Genomic DNA, 21,722 nt, shown 5'->3' on the forward strand with positions numbered 1-21,722 from the left:
AAATTTTTTCTTAAACTTTTATTTAGTTGCAATTTTACTTATTACAAATTTATGCTTAAAATGTTAGTTTAATAATTCTCTTTAAAATTACTATTTGTCTATTTTTTTTACTCTAACTTGAACTTGGGTTGATGCACATCAAAAATGAGGAGATTGTTGGACCCCGCGGGTGTTTATGTGATCAACCAAGTTGGTTAGGTCCTGCTTTGTGTTTTCCCCCTGTGTCTGAGTGTGCAGGAGCTTAGGAGCACAGGAAGTCGAGCGGAAGACGCAACTATCGAGAAGGACGGCACGGGATGGGAGCCGACGGGCTCGGTGCGTCCGAAGGACGAGAGAGCTGCGGAAGAGTATACCGGTGGGCAAGACGAACGTGCGCGGCGTTTGAGGGACGTTAAGCCGGGAGGAAGATTGCTTGAGGAGAAAGCCAGAAATTGGATTCGGGTGAGCCCTATTTCGGTTGGCCAGAATCACCTAAAAGAACGAGACTTCGGAAGACGAAGCAAAGAAGCAAGCAAGTTGGAAAAAGCTGTCAGCCAGCTTGGAGGCGCCTCCATCAGGCTTGGAGGCGCCTCCAGCTTGAGGGCGCTATCAATGCCTATTAGAGGCGCCTCGGACCTGGCAGAATTGAACGTTGAGCTTTTGGATAAAGTTTTATCCACTCTCTCGATGGAGGCGCCTTGGACCCCTATTGGAGGCGTCTCGGACATCCGAGATAGGATTTCCAGAGGCTATATAAAGGCCTCTGGAACTAGGAATTAGATATCAATTGTTCCATCAACTCTGTAATCAATTCCTAGTAATAGTTCTGAGCTGTTAGAGTGTAAAAGGCTTCTCCGCATTCAGAGAAGAAGATTTTTCTAATGCGCGCTTTTCATCGCCCTGAATTAACAACTTTCTTGGTTGCAACCAGGTTAACTCCCGGTCTTCTCTGTCTTTCTGTTTTGTTTTATTGCTTTAGTTATTTTATTATTATTGTTATTGTACTTTTGAGTTGAAAAATCCGAGGAGGGTAGTTTTAATTTGTGCAGGCAATTCATCCCCCTCTTGTCAGCCTCCGCTGCACCAACAGATCCCATAAAAGTTGAATGGATTAGTAAATTAAAAGGTATGGAAAATAAGAAATTGTCTATCTCCTTGGTAAAAAAAATATTAGAGGGTAATGTATATTCAAATTAAATTAAGCATATAATCATTTTAACATCAACTTTTTATTTACTCTAATAATGAAAAGTCTGCCCTTTAACTTTTGCCTAAACTTATTGAAGATAATACAACTTACTAAAAGTTATTGTTTAAAGATGGAACAAAAAAATATGTATTAAATTTGGAGTATTATTTTGATATTTTTTGGATGACGGGGCATTTTTTGATAATTTTTTTCATTAATTAAAAATTTTAAAAATAGTATTCACAATGTTTCTGATTTTTATTTATTTATTTTAAGTTTCCGCCAATAAGATTATATATATCAGGTGTCCAACTTATTTTAATTACTGTTAATGGGAAGTGCCAGCTCAGATAAAAATTATTAATAAATATTTATCCATTAATTCTTAATGGATTAATTTGATCCCATAAAAATTGCATTGATAATTAGTGAATTAAAAGATAGAGCAACTAAGGAATTGTCTTCGTCCTTCTTAGCAATATATATATATATATATATATATATATATATATATATATATATATATATATATATATATATATATATATATATATATATATATATATATATATATATATATATATATATATATCATAGGGTAATTTATATTTAAATTAAATTAAGCATATAACCGTTTTAAAATCAACTTTTTATTTACTCTAATGATGAAAATAAAAGTTTTGATAATGTACATTATTTAATTTGTTATATATAATTAAAATATGTATATAAATTTGTTAAATTTAATGTTCGTATATAATACTATTAAAAAAAATAGTCGGGGGAAACATCCATTATACGCAGTCTTATTCTATTTTTGATCAAAGATTGATTTTAGGATTCAAATTCATAATCTTTTTATTACATGATAATAATTTTATCGCCTGGTCAAAATTAAATATAAAAAGTTAACATTATATAAAATATATAATCAATCATTCTTTAGTCTAAAACGTAACTGATTTATTAATTAAATTTTATTCATAGGGTTGAATGATTTATATTTTAGAGCAAGTAGTCAATCTTTCTTAGACAATCTTCCAAATAATTATGTTAAATTAATGTTAGAGTTGAATCAACTAATCCTATAGTCAATTATAACTCAAATAAAATTTTTTGTGGGTGAAAAATAACTTTTAGTTTACTGTCAATAATTTTAATGACAATAAGGCATAGTGCAGTTGTGTACACGTATTAACGCTTGTCTTTTAATAACAGTTGCTATTAGCATAGTGGTATAAGAATGTCGCTCAGAAGTTTTTGAAGCTATAAATTAAATTGATCGGTAATCGTTTGAACTAGCGCTGCGTTGATCTGGAGAGGGTAGCGAGGAAGACCCGACATTTCACTTTATCGGTGTACTGGTGGAGCATGACAGCTTTATCAAACTCGGCCAGGTGGTTATCTGGATCGGTCATTCCATTGTACTCCCCGATCGCTAGTGGGGTATAGTGTCTTGGCAAAGGGTTGCCTAAGATCTCTCGAGAGAACTGTTGATTGATCCGCTCGGGCAAATCATCATTCCTTGGTGCCTTCTCTTTCCACGTGTCCTGAACGAGTACATCGTCTGAGGAGGATCCTCGTTCCTTGTCTGCTCGACATTGTTCCTTTGATGGAGTTTGGAACAATGTGCAATGAAAGGGAATCGACGCATTGGGTGCCTCCCCGTATGTGCTAGTCGGCTTCCTGTTCTGTGCACGAACGGATATGTGATCCACTCGGTCTCCGCATCAGCCCGATGACCCGCTGCTGAGGACGTGGGCTCTTGTGCCTAGTGGTCGGCCAGCCCCTGTTGCTGTTGTTGCTCAACAATTTTTGCTGCTCGGGCTTGTATTAGCATATCCAGCTCTTCCTTTGTTAAAGTCATCGTGGTGAGTCATTCAACATCCTTCATCTTCACGTCTCGGATACAGGTTACATTCCCACAAACGGTGCCAATATAATCCTGTCTGAAAATCATGGAGACAGCTAGCTGGGGATGAGGCCTCTATGTTAACTGAATGTAGACTCTGCTCCGCTCTGCAACATAAGAAACGTCAGTACTGAGCTAGGGAAGGGATCCCCAGTGTTGATCCTCTGATGCTCAAGTCAATCACCGAAAAGTTGGAAAGAAACGGAGCAACAGCAAACACAGACGTGAATACTAAATAACGCGTACCTCCATCAGTGCTTGGATCCCCCTTTATATAGCGCCCTGGTGGGTGACGTGCATTCTTCCCAGGGCATGGGCACGCTTCCCCAACCATCCTATGAAAGGACATGTCAGAAAAGTATCTCTGACATTATACCTTAATAAGACATGCAAATACCTAATGAGATAGTGGAACCTTCCGCCGTACGATCCGCCTGTTGATCATGCTTTATGTCGGCGATACTATCTCCCAAAAGGATCTTTGAGGGATACACTGATGATCCCGCTGCTTAGCCAGCAGGATAGCCGCTCGGCTGGAGACTCCTCCGCTCGGTCGGCCTCGGTTGCTCTTCCTTACGGTAATTGGGTATAATGGCTTGTCTCCTCCTGACCGGACAAGCGAACTGGTCTGCTTAACATTCTGTCGATCCGCACTGAGCGCCTGACGATCTTGCTATAGTGCTCCCACCAGCCGAGTGTTCTACTTGGATAAGCCGTTTGTCGGTCGATTGCATCACGCCCGATCGGTCGATTGCCTCACCGGGCAAAACTTTATGCCCGGTGATTTCTATTCACCTCTCAAAATCCCCCACAATGGGGGATATTTGAGAGAGGGGATATTTGGAGAAATATCTCCTCCAAATATCCAGTGGCGGATCCAGGAATTTAAGTATGGAGGGGCGATCACAATCTGAGCTGAGCGCAGCTAATTTTTACACGGAACAAGGGGCGGTATTCTCCATCTTCACCAGTGGAACCCCATAATACTATGGGTTGTACCGCTAGCAAGGGAAGTGCGACACTTGTGGATTATCTCCTGCAAATATCCCCATTGGAGATGCCCTTAAACATAGGTTATTAAATTGATTTAATTTTAAAGTTTTAAAAATCAATTAAGTTAAATAGATTAGTTTTTTTTAAAAATAATAATTAAATTAAATTTTTGATATTAGACCAAATAATTTTTTATTAAAATTTTTAAATATTTTAAAATTTGATTAATCCAATTTTCAATATAATTTGATTTGCTTAATTTTAATAACAAAATTTGATTAGTTCAATTAGTTTAAAAATAATTTAATTTATTGTTAGACACAAACAATCTAATGTCGGAGATTTATGGGTACTTAGTTGAATTTAAAATTTACACAGAATTTAAATTCAACTTACAATCGAAATGACCTGAGCAGATAATCTCAGGCTGCCAGCAGGGGATGGTTTCCGTAACGCAGTAGAGCTGAGCGACAGGACAGGTCTGCAGAGCGGTAGAGCAGGTCTGTAGAGCAACAGACCAGAGTGGAAGACTAAGTTTGTAGAGCGGAAGACCAAGGCAGGTCTGCAGAGCAGCAGACCAGAGCAGCATGGCAGAGCAACAGACCAGCGCTGCAGTGCGGAAGACTAGAGTGGCAGAGGAGGTATGCAGAGCGGCAGGGCAGAGCAGCAGACCAGCGCTGCAGTGCGGAAGGCCAGAGTGGCAGAGCAGGTCTGCAGAGCGGCAGGGCAGAGCAGCAGATCAACGCTACAGTGCGGAAGACCAGAGTGGCAGAGCAGGTCTGCAGAGCGGCAGGGCAGAGCAGCAGACCAACGCTGCAGTGTGGAAGATAAGAGTGGCAGAGCAGGTCTGCAGGGCAGAGCAGTAGACCAGCGCTGCAGTGTGGAAGACCAGGTCTGTAGAAAGGTCGGGCGAAAATTCCGACCGAGCAAGCTGATCGAGGCCTGCGAGTAGCAGTTTCCTTGAAACAGATTCGCCCACCTCCGGCTGTACTTCGAGGTTTACTCAGGTTGTCTGTTTCTCAGGATACAACGATCGACCGTGAACTCCACCAAGCACTGGTGGTCACGGCGAACTGAGTGGCACCCGAATGCTACCACGAGCACTCTGATGAGCAAGAGTTGCACGACAGAGGAGGGGAATGAGGAGGAGAGCTTCTGCCTTCTTCGCTGTATTATCTGCGTAACCTTTTGCCTATGGTCGCAGCCTCCTTATATAGGAGCTCAAGACCAAAGTGGCAAAATGTTGGTTGTTTTGCTTAGGCAAATTTTGCCCCGGCCAGTCCGAGATTCGTGTGCGCAAGTCGCCCTCGAGTCAACTTGGTTCGATGCAATCCGAGTCCTAGATTTGCACACCCCTGCGCACCTACGTGTGAGAGAGAGTCTCTCCTTATGCATTTGTTCACATCCTCAATGTATGTGAGTCAATATAAACCAACAAAGATGCCAAGAAACTCCCAATATGGGACTAAAGTCCCATATATAATAGAGCTTCTTCTCTTCCTCCTCTTCTCCATTTACACTTATTCAACATTTATTTGATTTCGAATTATTTGATTCACTTAGATTCTAATTGAATGCTTAACCTATACACATGAAGTGTTGTAGCTCTCCTGACAACTTCTCCTTAGTCTTTCCTATCTTTGTATATGCAAGTAGAAAAGAGAAAGAAAAAAAAATATGATAAATCAAGATTTTTTAATTACTTTAATCCTATGTCAATTAAAAAAAGTTAAAAATTACCAGAGTATCAAACTACTTGTCTCTTTGTAATTGATTGTCCTGTTTTTTTTTTTAATACTCTAAATTTCACGTAAGATTCCAGCTAAAACATCTTGAACAAGTGCCCATTAGCAAATGTAGCATGACCAAAAGTAAATAGACACTGACATTATTCAAAGGGGTTAGTGGGACTCATCCAGGAGTCAGTGAAGTCATCCAACTTGAAAGTCCTTTTTTGAGGACGCATTACTTACGCATGAAGAAAGAATGTCAGATCTCACGATTGAAGGTAGCCTCCATAATTTTTTTTTGAAGTATGCTTAAGGTTCTTGTTAATAAACTAAATCTCTTTTTCATACACAAAGTAAATCTTTTCATTCTCTCAATAAGTATTTCTTAACGATGTTCTTGCTAATAGTGTCAATTTTGATTATAATCGTTTACGTTGTAATAATTTTGATATTACGATAATATTGGGGCAATGTCAACAAGCCCTAGAATAATTTTGATTAACATCTGAGTAATTTTAACTAATGTCATAGTAATTTTATTTATTACAACAATTTTGACTATGATAATATATTATAATACAATGAAAAATATTTTTTAGATGAAAAATTAAGATGAGACGTTATTTTAATATTTTTTTAATATAAAGATATTAAAATTAAAAGATGTCTTTTTGTCTAAAAATTATTATTGATTTATTAATTAGATTGATTACAATTGATTGTTCTTTAATTACAAGATTTTAATAAATTACAAATTTAGGTAAAAAATTTTAAATGAGTTGTTAAGAAAATTTGTATGATTAAAGTAAATTTTAAGTTTATATGGTATTTATTTCACCATCCGTATTTAACAAAATATTTTTTTTCCTTCTTCTAAATTTATGAATTATAATGATAAAGTTGTACTATTTCAAAATACTAATTCAATTGTCAGAGACTTTTTCACGGCAATAACTGCCCCCCTCGATCATTATATAAAGCTACGCCCCGCCTGTCATTATGGTTCAATCGACTCTTTAATCTTCTTCGTCGGTTGGTTCGAATCCTCTCTCTCCCTCGTTTAGAGTTTCCGTCTCCTCGAACGATCGCTTCCTTCGTTCGCCGATTGCCATGGACAAGAAGAAGATCACCCTGTTGAGCTCCGATGGCGAGGCGTTTGAGGTGGACGCTGCGGTGGCCATGGTGTCCAAGACCATCGAGCACATGGTCGAGTTCGACTGTGTAGAGGACACGATCCCCCTCCCCAACGTCACCTCCAGGATCCTTGTCAAGGTCATTGAGTACTGCCAGAAGCACGTTCTCGATGATCCTGCCAAGTCTTCCGACGACAAGGCAGAACTCAAGTCTTGGGATGACAATTTCGTTAAAGTCGACCAAGCCACCCTATTCGAACTTATGTTGGTGAGATTCGATATTTTTCGTATCCTTTTTCCCCTTCAAATTTGTTCGTTCCCTAATTATCTTTTTATTCGGTTAAGAATTTTGTTGTTGGCTAACTTTTTTCTCATTGTTTTTGTTTGATAATTCTGGAAAACAATTTAACTCTTTGGAGTTGGAAAGTTAAGCTTGTTCAATTTAGTGTTGGAAGTAGTGGAATTTTTGGATTATTGTGAAATTATATATGACGGATTTGAGAAAGGGGGAGACAGAGGAGAAGGGGCCATTGAAGGCTCATTAATTTAAAAAATAATTATCGGTGTTGTTTTACGAGCGTGAATTAAAGTTGTTATCAACAGATGCATGAAATTATTTTTATTATTAGTTCATCCAACGCTCTTATTGTAATTTTGTTTCTTATGATTTCTAAAGATTTATTTTGTATTGATAGCATATTCTGGTGTATTCAGGCTGCAAATTACATGGACATTAAGGGGTTGCTGGATTTGTTATGCCAAAGTGTAGCTGATATGATTACGGGAAAGACTCCTAAAGAGATTCGTAAGACGTTCAGCATCAAAAACGACTTCACCCCTGAAGAAGAGGAAAAAGTTCGTAGGGAAAGTCAATGGGCGTTCGAATAACTCTTGGGCGCCGACACATCTGCTCTATCTTTTAAACTCTTTAATGATTGCATTAATTGACAAAAAAAACTTCGTATTCAATTTGACGAAACTTATTTATATTCATCTAATAGTAAAATATATTATTGGGAGTTCATATTTCATGGTCGTTTTCATTTTTCAAGTACCAATGTAAGATATGATTTTTTTGTGTGGATAATGCTTACTTATCAAATATAAACTCATTAAAAGTAATCATTCTTAATTTAATTTCCTTCTATTTTCATATATATATATATATATATATATATATATATATATATATATATATATATGGATGTCTAGAATTGATTCAAATGCTCGTTGGTGACATGGTCCAGACATGGATATATATATTTTGGACGGCTAGTGTGGACCACTCTAGTGTCATCCACGAAGATTTTTATTTATTTATTTTAAGTGATCATTAGGTATATGATAAGATACACAGGATGACCTATTTATTAGATTAACGCCTTATTAAAGGAAATATATCTTTTAATCTTAGATGAATTAATTTGATCCCATAAAAGTTGTATTGATTAGTAAATTAAAAAGTATGGAAAATAAGAAATTGTCTATCTCCTTCTAACAAAATATTAGAGGGTAATTTATATTCAAATTAAATTAAGAATATATAATCATTTTAACATCAACTTTTTATTCACTCTAATGATGAAAAGTCTGCCCTTTAACTTTTGCGTAAACTTATTGAAGATAATACAACTTTAGTGAAAGTTATTGTTTAAAGATGGAACAAAAAAATATGTATTAAATTTGGAGTATTATTTTGATATTTTTTGGATGACGGGGCATTTTTTTGATAATTTTTTTTCATTAATTAAAAATTTTAAAAATAGTATTCACAATGTTGCCAAATTCCTTAAATTCGATATTTTAAAAATAGTATTCACAATGTTGCCAAATTCCTTCGATATAAATTGGGTCTACATCCTTCTTAGCGACTGGGTCTACATCCTTATTAAGCATATCATTTTAAAATCAACTTTTTATTTACTCTAATGATGAAAATAAAAGTTTTGATAATGTGTATTATTTAATTTGTTATATATAATTAAAATATGTATATAAATTTGTTAAATTTAATGTTCATATATAATACCATTAAAACATCAACTGTTTTTACTCCAAAATCTTCTATATATAAAGTATATATAAAAAAAAAGTCCAACGCACGAAACTCCTATCATATCATTGTTCGAATCCGTGATCTTTTATATATATATATAATCAATCATTCTTTAGTCTAGAACGAAACTGATTTATTAATTAAATTTTATTTATATGGTTAAATGATTTATATTTTATAGCAACTAGTCAATCTTTCTTAGTCAGTCCTTCAAATAATTATGTTAAATTAATATTATAATTGAATCAACTTATCGTATAGTCGATTATAACTCAAATAAAAATTTTTGTGGGTGAAAAATAACTTTTAGTTTACTGTCAATAATTTTAATGCCAATCAAGTACCTCAGGCGTAGTGCAGCTGTGTACATATATTAACGCTTGTCTTTTAATAGCAGTGATTATTAGCATAGTGGTATAAGAATATCGCTCAAAAGTTTTTGAAGGTATGAATTAAGTCGATCAGCAATCGTCTAAATCAGCGCTACGCTGATCCAGAAAGGATGGCGAGGAAGATCCAGTATTTCACTCAATCGATGTACTGGTGGAGCATGACAGCTTTATCAAACTTGGCTAAGTGGTTGTTCGGATCGGTCGTTCTATTGTACTCCCCAATCGCTAGTGGGGTATAGTGTCTTGGCAGAGGGTCGCCCAAGATTTCCCGAGAGAACTATTGGTTGATTTGCTCGGGCAAATCATCATTCCTTGGTACCTTCCCTTTCCATGCGTCTAGAACGGGCACGTCGTCCGAGGAGAATCCTCGTTCCTTGTCTGCTCGGCACTGTTCCTCTGATGGAGTTTGGAACAATGCGCGATGAATGGGGATCGACGCATTAGGCACCTCCCCGTATGTGCCAATCGACTTCTTGTTCTATGCATGAACGAATATGTGATCCACTCGATCTCTGCATCAGCCCGATGACCCACTGCTGAGGTCACGAGCTCTTGTGCCTAGTGATCGGCCAGCGCTTATTGCTGTTGTTGCTCAACCATTTTTGCTGCTTGGGCATGTATTAGCATATCCAGCTCTTCCTTTGTTAAAGTCACCGTGGTGAGTCATTCAACATCCTTCATCTTCACGTCTCGGATATAGGTTACATTCCCACAGACGACGCCAATATGATCCTGTCTGAAAATCATGGAGACGGCTAGCTGGGGATGAGACCTTTATGTTGGCTGAATATAGACTCCGCTCCACTCTACAACACAAGAAATATCAGTGCTGAGCTATGGAAGGGATCCCCGGCGTTGGCCCTCCGACGCTCAAGTCAATCATCGGAAAGTTGGAAAGAAACGGAGCAACAACAAACACAGGTGTGAATAGTGAATAACACGTACCTTCGTCGGTGCTTGGATTCCCCTTTATATAGCGCCCTGGTAGGCGACGTGCATGTTTCCCAAGGCATAAGCACGCTTCCCCAACCATCCTATGAAAGGACATGTCAGAAAAGTGTCTCTGACATTATACCTTAATAAGGCATGCAAATATCTGATGAGACAGTGGAATCTTCCGCCGTACGATCCGCCTATTGACAATGCTTTGTGTCGGCGGTATGTCGGCGGTACTATCTCCCAAAAGGATATTTGAAGGATACACTGATGATCCCGCTGCTTAGCCGAGCAGGATAGCCGCTCAGTTGGGGACTCCTCCGCTTGGTCGGCCTTGGCTACTCTTCCTTGCAGTAATTTGGTACAGTGGCTTGTCTCCTCCTGACCGGACAAGCCATATGGTTTAACATTCCGTCGATTCGCATTGAGCGCCTGACGATCTTGCTATAGTGCTCCTACCAGTCGAGCGTTCTGCTCAGACAAGCCATTTGTCGGTCGGTTGAGTCACGCTCGATCGGCCACTGCAGTGGAGCTCCGCTCGGCCACCCTATGGTGAGCCCTTTGGTTCTCTGATGTGTACATCCTTGACTTTGACCTCGACGCTGGCTGCTATCTCAGTCCTCTGACTCGCACTTGGTGGGCCCCCATTTACCACTGCATCACAAACCTTCCCCTCAAGTCTAGTCAAAAAAGGCTGCAAGTCCAACTGACTGGACGAATAGCGTCTTTGGTGACCCCTACATCCATTCGGACCTTCTTTATTCTTGAGCCTTGATCGGATATCTTCGTCGTTCTGCATCATTGTGTTGACCTGAGTGTCTAGCTGCCGGTCGGATCCTACTTCATAAGCCTAGGGGTGATCCCCCGCTCGCTTGTATCACAGTCTGATATCTGTGCCGATCGAGATGGTTGATGACAACACTTGGTGAATTTTTCCATTTCTTCTGCGCTTTCTCAGCTGAGCGCCCTTTGTTAGCAATTAACATCAAATGTTTGATCATTATAGCCAAGCATACCACTCATGCCTTTTAATTAAGCCATATTAATGTCCTCTAGTAGCCGGCCATTACGTGTCCCACAATCTGCCACCACACATTTGACGTGACAGGCGGATATCTGCTGTCGATGTAATAGGTGACTTTTTAAATTCCACAGCCATATCTCATCCTCATTTTTGTAACCCTTGATCGGACGGCTCGGGGCAATCGCCCGTTGGGCTTTATAAGTCGTGCTTTATTCGCAGTCACCTTCGTCTCTCCTCAGGTTTACTGTCTCGAGCACCTTCTGTGAAGCTTCTTCTCCTCCTGACCTTCGCCGACGATCTCTCAGTAAGCTTCTCCGTTCTTCTCTTCGTCGAATTCACACTTTCTCTCCTTCTTGATTTCTTATGGTTGTCTCTCATCAACCTCCTCCGTCCATCGCCGGGCTCTAGGATGCTTCTACTGAGTCGAGGTTCAACGGAGATGAGATAGACCAAATGAGGTCCACCTATCATTTCCTCTCTGACTATCAAATTGGCATTCCCTCTACTTATGACTGGCCCTATAAACCTCCCGCTGGCTACCTTCCTTTCTTTAAGCACCAATTTTGTGTCGGCCTTCGATCCTCCATTCATCTTTTTTTCTCAATTGTTTGTAAATACTTTCATATTTCCCTACATCAACTGGTCCCGAACTCCTTAAGGTTGTTGTACGAGGTGGTCGTGTTGTTCCGTCTGGATGACATCCTGTTAACGCCTCGGATCCTCCATTATTTTTATTATCCTAAATTGTCCAAGCTGGGGACCTTTTTGTTCCAAGACCGAGTTGGCTCCATCTTTTTTGATAAGATGCCGACCTCCAACAAACATTGGAGAGAGTACTATTTTTTTGTTCACTTTCCTGATCAGCCTAACTTCCCGACCATCTGGCAAATAGAAGTGATGAAGCCTCTGTCGCTGAACAGATATCGAAGCCGATCAGACTATCTCCAAGCCGTTGCTAGTTTGGCTAGTCAAAAGTATCATATCCATAAGCTATTATTGGAGAGCGTCTTAAACATGTTCGGATTGAGCCCGATCCGTACGCAGCTGTCGTCCAGCATAGGTATGATCTTGCTTCCTCTCATCTTTGAATATAATTGATTTTTCTTTTTTTTTTGCAGCCCAAATCATGCTGAGGGCACGTCTAACCACAAGAGCAAGCTTGTGGATGCGAAAATCAATGTCGTGGTCGTTGTCGAGTTGGAGAGTCATGGCCTACAGCCGATCACCCACTTCGACGATCCGCTCGGTGAGGCTGAAGGGGCACACGCGTCGCCCAGCGAGGGTAGCGTGAGTTAGACAGTGGCTAGCGGAGCTGCGGCTGCTACAACTGACCTGCCTCCCGAACAGTCATCCATGTTGCCGATCGAGGTGCCCTTAGAGTCAGCTACCTCCGGCGAACATCTGAGAGAATGCAAGAGTCACCGCGGGGAAGCTTCCTCTCGCTCGGCCACCTTCGCCTTGCACACCCCTGTCCGTACCAATCCACGCCCTTCATCCGAGCGGGATGAGACATCATCGCCTACCCTTCCCAAGCAAGGAGTCGCTTCACCCCATACTTCGCTATCATCCAACCAAACGCCTTCGCTATCTGGGCTATCCCTGAGGACTATCTGTGCGCCACCGATCCCCTACATGCCACCTCACTCCTTGCCGGTGGCACAAGTATCCATCATTCGGCCATCCCCGATGCCCAAGTTCACGGGCAAAGCAACTTCTGAGCCCTCTGGTTTGAGCATCCAGAGGCACATAACGACCATCATCCACTTGCCCACTGCTGAGTGGCGTCAATTGGATATTAGTGAGTCCCTTTCCCTTGAGCACCGAATTTGGATACAAGGGCCGCTAGCACGTGTGTGGGTTGATGCTAGGGCCCGTGCGGCTATCATCTCCTCGAGGGAGCTCGCGGATAGCCACACCCGGAAGGCCACTGGAGTATGGATATTGCCTCTAGATTTACTTGTTTATACCCCGCTCGACACTTACAATCTTACTGCCGTTGTAGTACTGGGTCAAGAGCTTGACCATATGCCAAAGGCTAGCATTTTTGGAGAACGAAGTTCAGCAGCTTTAAGCCCCGAGCGATGTCTCTGAGGCCTCCCGTGCTTAATTTAACTAGCTGACCATCGAGGCAGCTCAGCTAAAGGCCGATCTATAGAGAGCTCTGAGCTGCTGCAGTCAGAGAGTAGCAAGAGTACCGAGCAGGCCTCACAGTTGTCATGGTTCAACAAGTAGGCAAGCAGCTTCAAATCCAAGATCCACTCCGCCAACACTAGAAAGCTCTGAGCCATCAAAGACTTGGAGATCAAGAATAAGGAGGTTCGGATCTTGACCCATAACTTGAAGGAGACTGAGGCCGCTCTGATCATCGAGCGGGAGAGCTGATCAACTGAACAAGCCTCAGAGAAGGCTCAGCTCGCCACCAAGGATGTCGAGTTGGGCACGTTAAGGATAGAGTTGGAGGCATCCCAATCAACCTTCATTTTTTTTGATAAGGTAAATTATGTATATGAAGCGAAAGGAACATACAACAACCTATGGTTCATAGGTCCCCGGTCGTCATATCCGGACCAATGCCAGATCAGAACGAGAAATCCATAAGGCCGCCTAATGATACAATGTCGCACAAGGTTAGGCATGTTAGAGTATATACTAAAAGCCTAGCTTTTTGTATAAACATTTATTTAGAAATAAGAATCATATTGGTCAAGTATCTATATTTATATATACTAAGTGTAGACGTTCTATTAATTTATATTGTAGATAACACGGTGTGTGGTGTCACACACAGGAGATCGTGTTATCAGTTCTTTATAAATTATAGACAGTAGCTCACGACTAAGATGGAAAGGAACAAACCATTGGAATAGTCATAGTGTAATTAGGTATTAGTTTATCTTAACTAATAAATTATACTAGTACACTCTAAGTGTATTGAGCAGGACCATTTAAGGAAAGTTCTTTTTATACTGACTTAATAAAAGAACAAGTCCTTAGTTATTATGGAAGTGTGTGCTCTTAATCCTAATATAATAACAAGCACATATATTTAATACTTATTTCTTTAACTTATCAAAGGGTGAGATTTAGCTTGATAAATTAATAAGCCCGATAAGTTGGGAAATGATATTACTTATAGTGTGTGTTATTGATTATAGAAGGAAACTGTGTCATAGTAATTTAGGTTGATAATGCCCCCAAGAGGAGCTTATAAGGTTTGTCATGTTAAACCCTGCAGGTGGACTTAGTCCGATATGACGATAAGGTTGAGTGGTACTACTCTTGGACTGAGATATTAATTAAAATGAGTTGTCAGTAACTCAATTAATTAGTGGACATCCGACATCTTAAACACAGGGAGACTAACACACTCATAATAAGTAGGAGCCCAAAATATAATTTGAGATTGGTGCGGTAGTTCAATAATAATTCTTTAGTGGTATGAATTATTATTGATGAAGTTAAGTTGTGTGTTCGGGGCGAACACGGGAAGCTTAATTTCATCGGGAGACCAAAACCAATTCCTCCTCTCGGTCCCTATCGTAGCCTCTTGTATATAGAAAATTATACCCACCTATACCCACTTTTCTACCCACCTTAAGGTGGCCGTTCAAGCTAGCTTGGAGCCCAAGCTAGGGCCGACCAAAGCTAATAGTGGAGCCAATTATAGGTCCCAAGCTTAGGTGGTCGGCCACTAGATAATTAAAAAGAATTTTTATTAAAATTATTTCTTATGTGGATATCATGGTTTTAAAAGAGAGTTTGAAATTTAAATCATTCCTTTTATAGATTTCTACAAAAGATTAAGAAAAGATTTAAAATCTTTCCTTATTTGTAGATTGAAAGGTGGATTTTAATTTTAAGAAAAATTTTCTTTTTTAACCATGTTCATGATTTAAAAGAGAGTTTAAAAAATTAAATATTTATTTTATAAGTTTCTACAAAAGATTAAGAAAAGATTTGATATCTTTCCTTATTTGTAGATTGAAAGGAGATTTTAATTTTTAGAGATAACTTTCCTTTTTGGAAATAATCCACATGTTTAAAAGAAAGATTTTAATTTATAAAGTTTCTTTTTTACAAACCACCATGAAGGGAAAAATTATTGGAGAAATTTTTTATAAATTTTCGGAAACAAATTACGAAGTTTTTATTCTTGTGAATAAAAAAAAACTTCCTAGATGGAGAATAAAAGTGGCCGGCCATGTTGTTTAAGAAAAGGGAAATTGATTTTAAATCAATTAAATTTTCTTTTTCATGGAAAAAGAATTAAGGAAGTTTTTATTTAAATTTCCTTATTTGCCAAGACCAAGGATTATAAAAGAGAGGGTAGAGGTGCCTTCATGGCTAACGACTCTATTCTATTCTTCCTCTCTTTTCCTCCTTGGTGGCCGGCCCTAGCTTCTCCCTCTTCTCTTCTTCTTGTGGCCAGCGGCAACTTCTCTAGGAGCTTGGTTGGTGGCCGGATTTTACTTGAGGAAGAAGAAGAAGAAGGAGGCTTTGTTTCCTAGCATCCCTTGGAGATTGGTTGGTGGTCTAAGTTCTTCATCCTTTGAAGAAAAGAAGGTGGCCGAAACTTGGAAGAAAGGTGAAGGCTTGGGTGGTTCTCATCTCGGTAGATCGTTGCCCACACAACGTCCAGGATAAGAAGAGGAATACGGTAGAAGATCAAGAGGTTATTTGCTTACAAAGAAAGGTATAACTAGTAATTGTTTTCCGCATCATACTAGTTTTCTTTGTATAGTTATTTTTGGAAATACCAAAAACAAGAGGCATATGATTCTAGAGTTTTCGGATTTGTTTCGAATTTGTGTTTCTTTTGTTTTATTTTTCGAATTTATGATTCGATTGTTCTTTTTGGTTAAACCTATAGTTATTTAAGGAAATTAAATATTAGCTTTCCTTAAAATGCTTTGTCTAGGCAGTGGTGGTTGCTCCCATATCCAAGAAGGCCATGTGCCTCGCCATGCAGTCCTGGAAGCCAATTTTAGAAATTAATATTTAATGGAATTAATAACATAGGTGGATTTGGATCAATAGTGTTAAGTTCCGCTTGCGATCCAAATCTAAACCACTAAGAACAGATAAGTTAAATTTGGAATCAATGATGTTAAGTTCCATCTGCGATTCCTAATTTAACTTCTAAAGAACACAATAGGTTATTTAAGGAAAGGTTTGACACTTGTACAAAATTTTTGTACAGTGGAACCGGTACGATTTTCCTAGGACTAACCAACAAGGCATTGGTATCGTAACAATACGTTGTTGTGCATAGACACCAACTGTCATCACAATCAACCATGATCTCGGGTACAAGCACAAGCACAAGCACACAACCAAAAATCATGCATCACTGTCACTAATGAATGTTCCAGTACCATGGTTGTGTCCACCTGGACTCTCCATCGCAACAAGCTAACTCTGGTGATCCGTCATGCTGGAGACACAATCTCGATCGGCCTTCAAGATTTACCAAGAGGGGGAGGCCGACCAGTTCTAGGTTTTCAAGCATGATTATCTTCGCTCGGACTCCTTCAATGATCCGCTCACGGACTGAGCGCTCCACCTCTTCAACCTAGACATTGATGGGACCCTTGACCAATTAAAGGATGGCGACTATCTACCTAACACACTGACCAACAAGATTATCAATCAGGAGAAGTTGATTGAGTCACTGCTCGATGACGTGCAGGATTATCTCAAGTAGTTTTGGCCTTCTTTGTTTTACAGGCCACCTTTTGTACTTCTTCCTAAAGTATTGTAGGAAATTTTCTAAATGTCAATGAATTCATGCCCATTTGGCTTTTCTTCCTTTTATTTCGATCCCCTAGGGTTGTATACCACTTTAGCGTTTTGCAAAAATTTCCTAAGTATGATTCCTCGCTTTCCCGATCGTCTATGTGACCAGCCGCTGAGATGTTAGAGTGTCCATTCCGACATGAGCCGTACAACTTTATTTCAGTGAAGTGTCTCTACTTTCAGGTTCTATGGAAGCTGCTTAGCATTATTCATAGACTCAGGTTTATAGCTGCCACTCGGCTGCTGAAGGCGTAGATGAGAGTTTATAGTCACCGCTCGACTGTTGAAGGCGTAGACGAGGGTTTATAGTTATCGCTCAACTATCAAAGGCATAGATGAGGGTTTATAGTCACCGCTCGACTGTTGACGAAGACTAGGGTTTATAGTCACCGCTCGACTATTGACGAAGACTAGGGTTTATAGTCGTCACTCGACTATTGACAAAGACTAGGTTTATAGTCGTCGCTCGACTGTTGACAAAGACTGGGTTTATAGTCATCGCTTGACTATTGAAGAAGACTATGATTTATAGTCATCGCTCGACTGTTGATGAAGACTAGGGTTTATAGTCACCGCTTGACTTTTAACTTGGCCGATCAGCGCAAGAGTCTGAGATACTTGTTAATTTTATTCAAGGCTAACCTGCATTTACAGGATATACATTGATACAATTTTATATAGATTTAACCACGCACCTCTCACCCAGCCCTATAGGGCTGGAGATGGTTCGTGTTTCAAGGTCATTCGAGTTTTCTCCCTTCTTCGTCCTATAGGTAGTAGGCTCCCGAACGGAGCTTCTGAATAACTTTATAGGGTCCTCCCCACGGGGTTTCCAGTTTGGTGACGTCGCAGACTGGCTTCACCCTTTTCCACACCAAGTCCTCGACCTGAAATAACCTTGGGATCACCCTTCGGTTGTAGTTATGCTTCATGCGTTGTCTGTACGCCATTAGCGGGATGGTGGCCCTATCCCGTGCTTCGTCCACCAAGTTGAGCTCAATGAGTCTCTGCTTGGCATTTCCCTCGTCATAGAGTTGCACCCGATTGGACTCCACTCCAACTTCCACTAAAACCATTGCTTCATCTTCGTACACTAAATAGAATAGTGTGATGTCAGTCGCCTCTCTTGGTGTAGTGCGATGGGCCCATAATAAGCTAGGGAGCTCATCGACCCAACTGCCTCTAGCGTGGTTGAGCCGAGCTCGTAACCCTCTGAGGATTTCCCGGTTGGTGACTTCCTCTTTGCCATTGCTCTGGGGGTAGGCCACCGAGGTGAAAGCTTGCAAAATGCCATAACCTTCGCACCACCCTTGAGCCTCCGTCCTGCGAACTATCGTCCGTTGTCCGAGGCTAGACGGCGAGGGATCCCAAACTGACATAAAATATTTTGTCATATGAATTCGATGACCATATGCTTAGTTATCTTGGCTAGTGGCTCAGCCTCCACTCACTTTGAGAAATAATCTACTGTGACAAGTAGGAATCTTCGCTGACTGGTTGCCATTGGAAATGGCTCAACGATGTCCATGCCCCATTGGTCGAACAGACAAGATACCGTGGATGCTTTCATCTCCTCGGTGGGTTGGTGCAGGATGTTGTGATACCTTTGACATGATAAGCAGGTAGCTATTGTCCAAGTGGCGTCATCCTGTAAGGTGGGCCAAAAGTATCCCACTAGCAGGATCTTCCAAGCCAGCGATTTGTCACCAAGTTAACTTCCGCAAAAACCTTGATGAACCTCCTTTAAGATATATTCGATGTCATCCAATCCAATGCACTTGAGTAGTGGCCTTGAGAAATCTCTTTTGTATAGCTGGTCCTCGATCAGGGTGAACCTCCCGACCCTCCTTTTCAACAGGCGAGCTTCATCCTGATTGACTGGTGTGATGCCTAATCAGAGGAATTCTATCAGTGCTAACCTCCAGTCACTCAGGAAGGTTATACCATCCATCCTATTAATGTGTGCCACTAGTGAGACATGTTCAATCGACTGATCTATCACGATCGACGATAATAAACTAGCTAACTTAGCCAGCTCATCCGTGACATGGTTGTCCGACGGGGGATCTTCTGTAAAACCACTTCTTATAAGTTTTCCTTCAACTTCTCGAAAGCTTCTACATACATCTTGAGCTGGGAGCTCCTTATCTCGAACACCCCTAATAGCTGTTGAGCCGCCAACTGAGAATCTGAGTGGATGAGAACTCTTGTGGCTCCTACATGCCGAGCTACATGTAAGCTAGCTATCATGGCCCCATACTCAGCTTAGTTGTTTGTAGCCCGATAATCTAGCCGTACGGACAACCGCATCCTGTCCTCTCGAGGAGAAATCAAGAGGATGTCGATCTCGCTTCCTTGTCGCGTGGATGAACCATCTACGTTGATCTTCCAAGTAGCATCCAGCTCGGTGTTCTAGACCTCAGTCATGAAATCAGCTATGGCCTAAGCCTTGATTGTCATTTGCACTTGATACTATATGTCGAATTTGCTAAGCTCGGTGGCCCATTTGATCAGCCGTTCGGATGCTTCTGGGTTAAGGAGCACTCTTCCTAGCACACTGTTGGTCATTACCATAATTGGATATAAGAGGAAGTACGACCGAAGCCTACGAGCGGCAAGTACGAGGGCGTACGTCAATTTTTGAGACCGGTGTACCGAGATTCTGCATCTTTTATATATGACTTAGAAAGTACACGGTTGTTGCTCCGAGCCATTTCGGCACACCAACGCTAAGTCAACCACGTAGTCAGTGGACGACAAGTAGATCTAGACTGGCTCGCCAGCGCTTAGCTTGGCCAATATAGGTAAGGAGGTAATGTACTCTTTGAGCTCCTCCAATGCCTTATCGCACTCTGTGTCCCATTGGAATTTCGCTGCATGGCGCAGAATCCTGAAGAACGGGTGACTCCGATCGGACGATTTGGAGATAAACCTTGATAATGTAGTGATATGTCCGGTCAGCCTTTGGGCCTCCTTCAAGTTGTTTGGTGGGGGCATATCCTACAACGCCTTCACCTTGCTCGGATTCACCTCAATCCTCCGTTCGGTGACGATGTATCCAAGGAAGCAACCACTCTTTGTTCCAAACAGACACTTGTCTGGGTTTAGCTTTATTCCATATACCCTCAGCGTTCAGCAAGTTTTTTGATATTTGCACAAAGATCAATGACTCGGAGAGATTTTACTAATATATCATCGACATATACCTCCATGTTACAGCCGATCTGTAGTCAGAACACTTTGTTCATCAGTCTCTGATAAGTAACGCTAGCATTCTTTAGTTCAAACGACATCACGTTGTAGCAGTAAGACCCATTGACCGTAATGAAGCTGACATTCTCTTGATCTTCTCTAACGAGTGGCACTTGATGGTAACCTTGGTATGCATCAAGCATGCAGATTAGCTTGCAGCCCAGTGTGAAGTCCACCATTTGGTCTATCCGGAGTAGTGGATAGAAGTCCTTTGGGCAGGCCTTGTTCATGTCACAGAAGTCGATGCAGATTCGTCACTTGTTGTCTGGTTTGGAGATAAGCACGATGTTAGTGAGCCAGCCTAGAAACTGAACCTCGTAGATGTGACCGGCTTCCAGCAATTTTTTTTTATCTCCGCTCGAATGATTTAATTCAGCTCCGAGCTGAAGTCCCTCTTTCGTTGCTTCACCGTCCAAGCGTCTGGTCTGACGTGAAGCTCGTGCTGAGCTACACTTGGCGAGATGCTCGGGAGCTCGTGGGTCGACGAAGCGAACACATCATGATTTCGCCTGAGGCAGGTGACCAGCTCTACCTTCATCTCTTCTGTTAGGTCAACAACGATAAAGGTGGTGGCCTCCGACTTACTGGGATGGATCTGGACTTCTTCCTTTTCCTCATAGACCAACGTGGGAGGTTCTTTCATGATGGTGTTCACCTCCAAGCGCGGGATCTTCCAAGCAGCCAGCTCTTCTAATTTGACCATCTCGACGTAGCACCACCGTGCGGTCAGTTGGTCGCCTTTAACCTCGCCCATATCATTGTCCACTGGAAACTTGATCTTCTGGCAGAAGGTGGACACCACCGCTCAGAATTCATTAAGGGACGTTCAACCCAATATGACATTATAGGCAGACGACGCGTCCACCACAATGAAGTTTGTAGACTTTGTCCTTTTGAGCAGCTCTTCTCGGAGCGATATGGCTAACCGAGTTTGGAAGATCTGCAACACTTCATTACCAGTGAACCCGTAGAGCGGGGACGTTATTGGCTGCAACTCGCTTCGGTCAACTTGCAACTGGTCGAATGCCTCCTTGCATATAATATTCACCGAGCTACCTGTATTAACAAAAGTTCGATGAATAGTATAATTAGCTATCACTGCTCGAATGATCAAGACATCATCGTGTGAGATTTCTACTCCCTCCAGGTCTTGAGGGCCGAAGTTGATCTCAGGCCCCTCGACCTTCTCCTTGTTGCATCCAACAGCATGTATTTCTAGTCACAGGGCATGCGACCTCCTCGCTCGGTTGGAATCACCACCAGTCGGCCCATCGACGATCATTCCAATCTCTCCCTAAGTGGCATTGTTTCGATTCTCCTTCTCCTGAGC

The 21,722-nt window shown here is 41.0% G+C and overlaps 2 protein-coding genes across 2 annotated transcripts; one reads left to right on the forward strand and one right to left on the reverse strand.

The window, feature by feature from the left end:
* The first annotated feature begins 6,829 nt into the window (after nt 1–6,829).
* LOC121983042 (SKP1-like protein 1) lies at nt 6,830–7,888 on the forward strand. Its single transcript, XM_042536030.1, has 2 exons — nt 6,830–7,204; nt 7,651–7,888. The coding sequence occupies exons 1-2, from the start codon at nt 6,914–6,916 to the stop codon at nt 7,822–7,824; spliced, it is 465 nt and encodes a 154-aa protein (XP_042391964.1). The 5' UTR covers nt 6,830–6,913; the 3' UTR covers nt 7,825–7,888.
* A 10,019-nt stretch (nt 7,889–17,907) lies between these two features.
* On the reverse strand, nt 17,908–21,146 carry LOC121979816. Its single transcript, XM_042531807.1, has 2 exons — nt 20,978–21,146; nt 17,908–18,512 (listed from the first exon to the last, which is right to left on the reverse strand). Exons 1-2 carry the CDS (start codon nt 21,144–21,146, stop codon nt 17,908–17,910), a joined length of 774 nt encoding a protein of 257 aa, XP_042387741.1.
* Between the last annotated feature and the right edge of the window lie 576 nt (nt 21,147–21,722).

This window comes from Zingiber officinale, chromosome 5A, assembly GCF_018446385.1.
Source record: "Zingiber officinale cultivar Zhangliang chromosome 5A, Zo_v1.1, whole genome shotgun sequence".
Classification (NCBI taxonomy): Eukaryota; Viridiplantae; Streptophyta; class Magnoliopsida; order Zingiberales; family Zingiberaceae; genus Zingiber; species Zingiber officinale.

Excerpts from the sequence above, each read along its gene's own strand:
- LOC121983042 (XM_042536030.1), top strand. The coding sequence starts at position 6,914 with ATGGACAAGAAGAAGATCACCCTGTTGAGCTCCGATGGCGAGGCGTTT. Across the intron at positions 7,205-7,650 it reads CCCTATTCGAACTTATGTTG|GCTGCAAATTACATGGACAT; the intron begins GTGAGATTCGAT and ends TGGTGTATTCAG.
- LOC121979816 (XM_042531807.1), bottom strand. The coding sequence starts at position 21,146 with ATGGGCGAGGTTAAAGGCGACCAACTGACCGCACGGTGGTGCTACGTC. Across the intron at positions 18,513-20,977 it reads AGAAGTCCAGATCCATCCCA|TTTGGGATCCCTCGCCGTCT; the intron begins GTAAGTCGGAGG and ends ATTTTATGTCAG.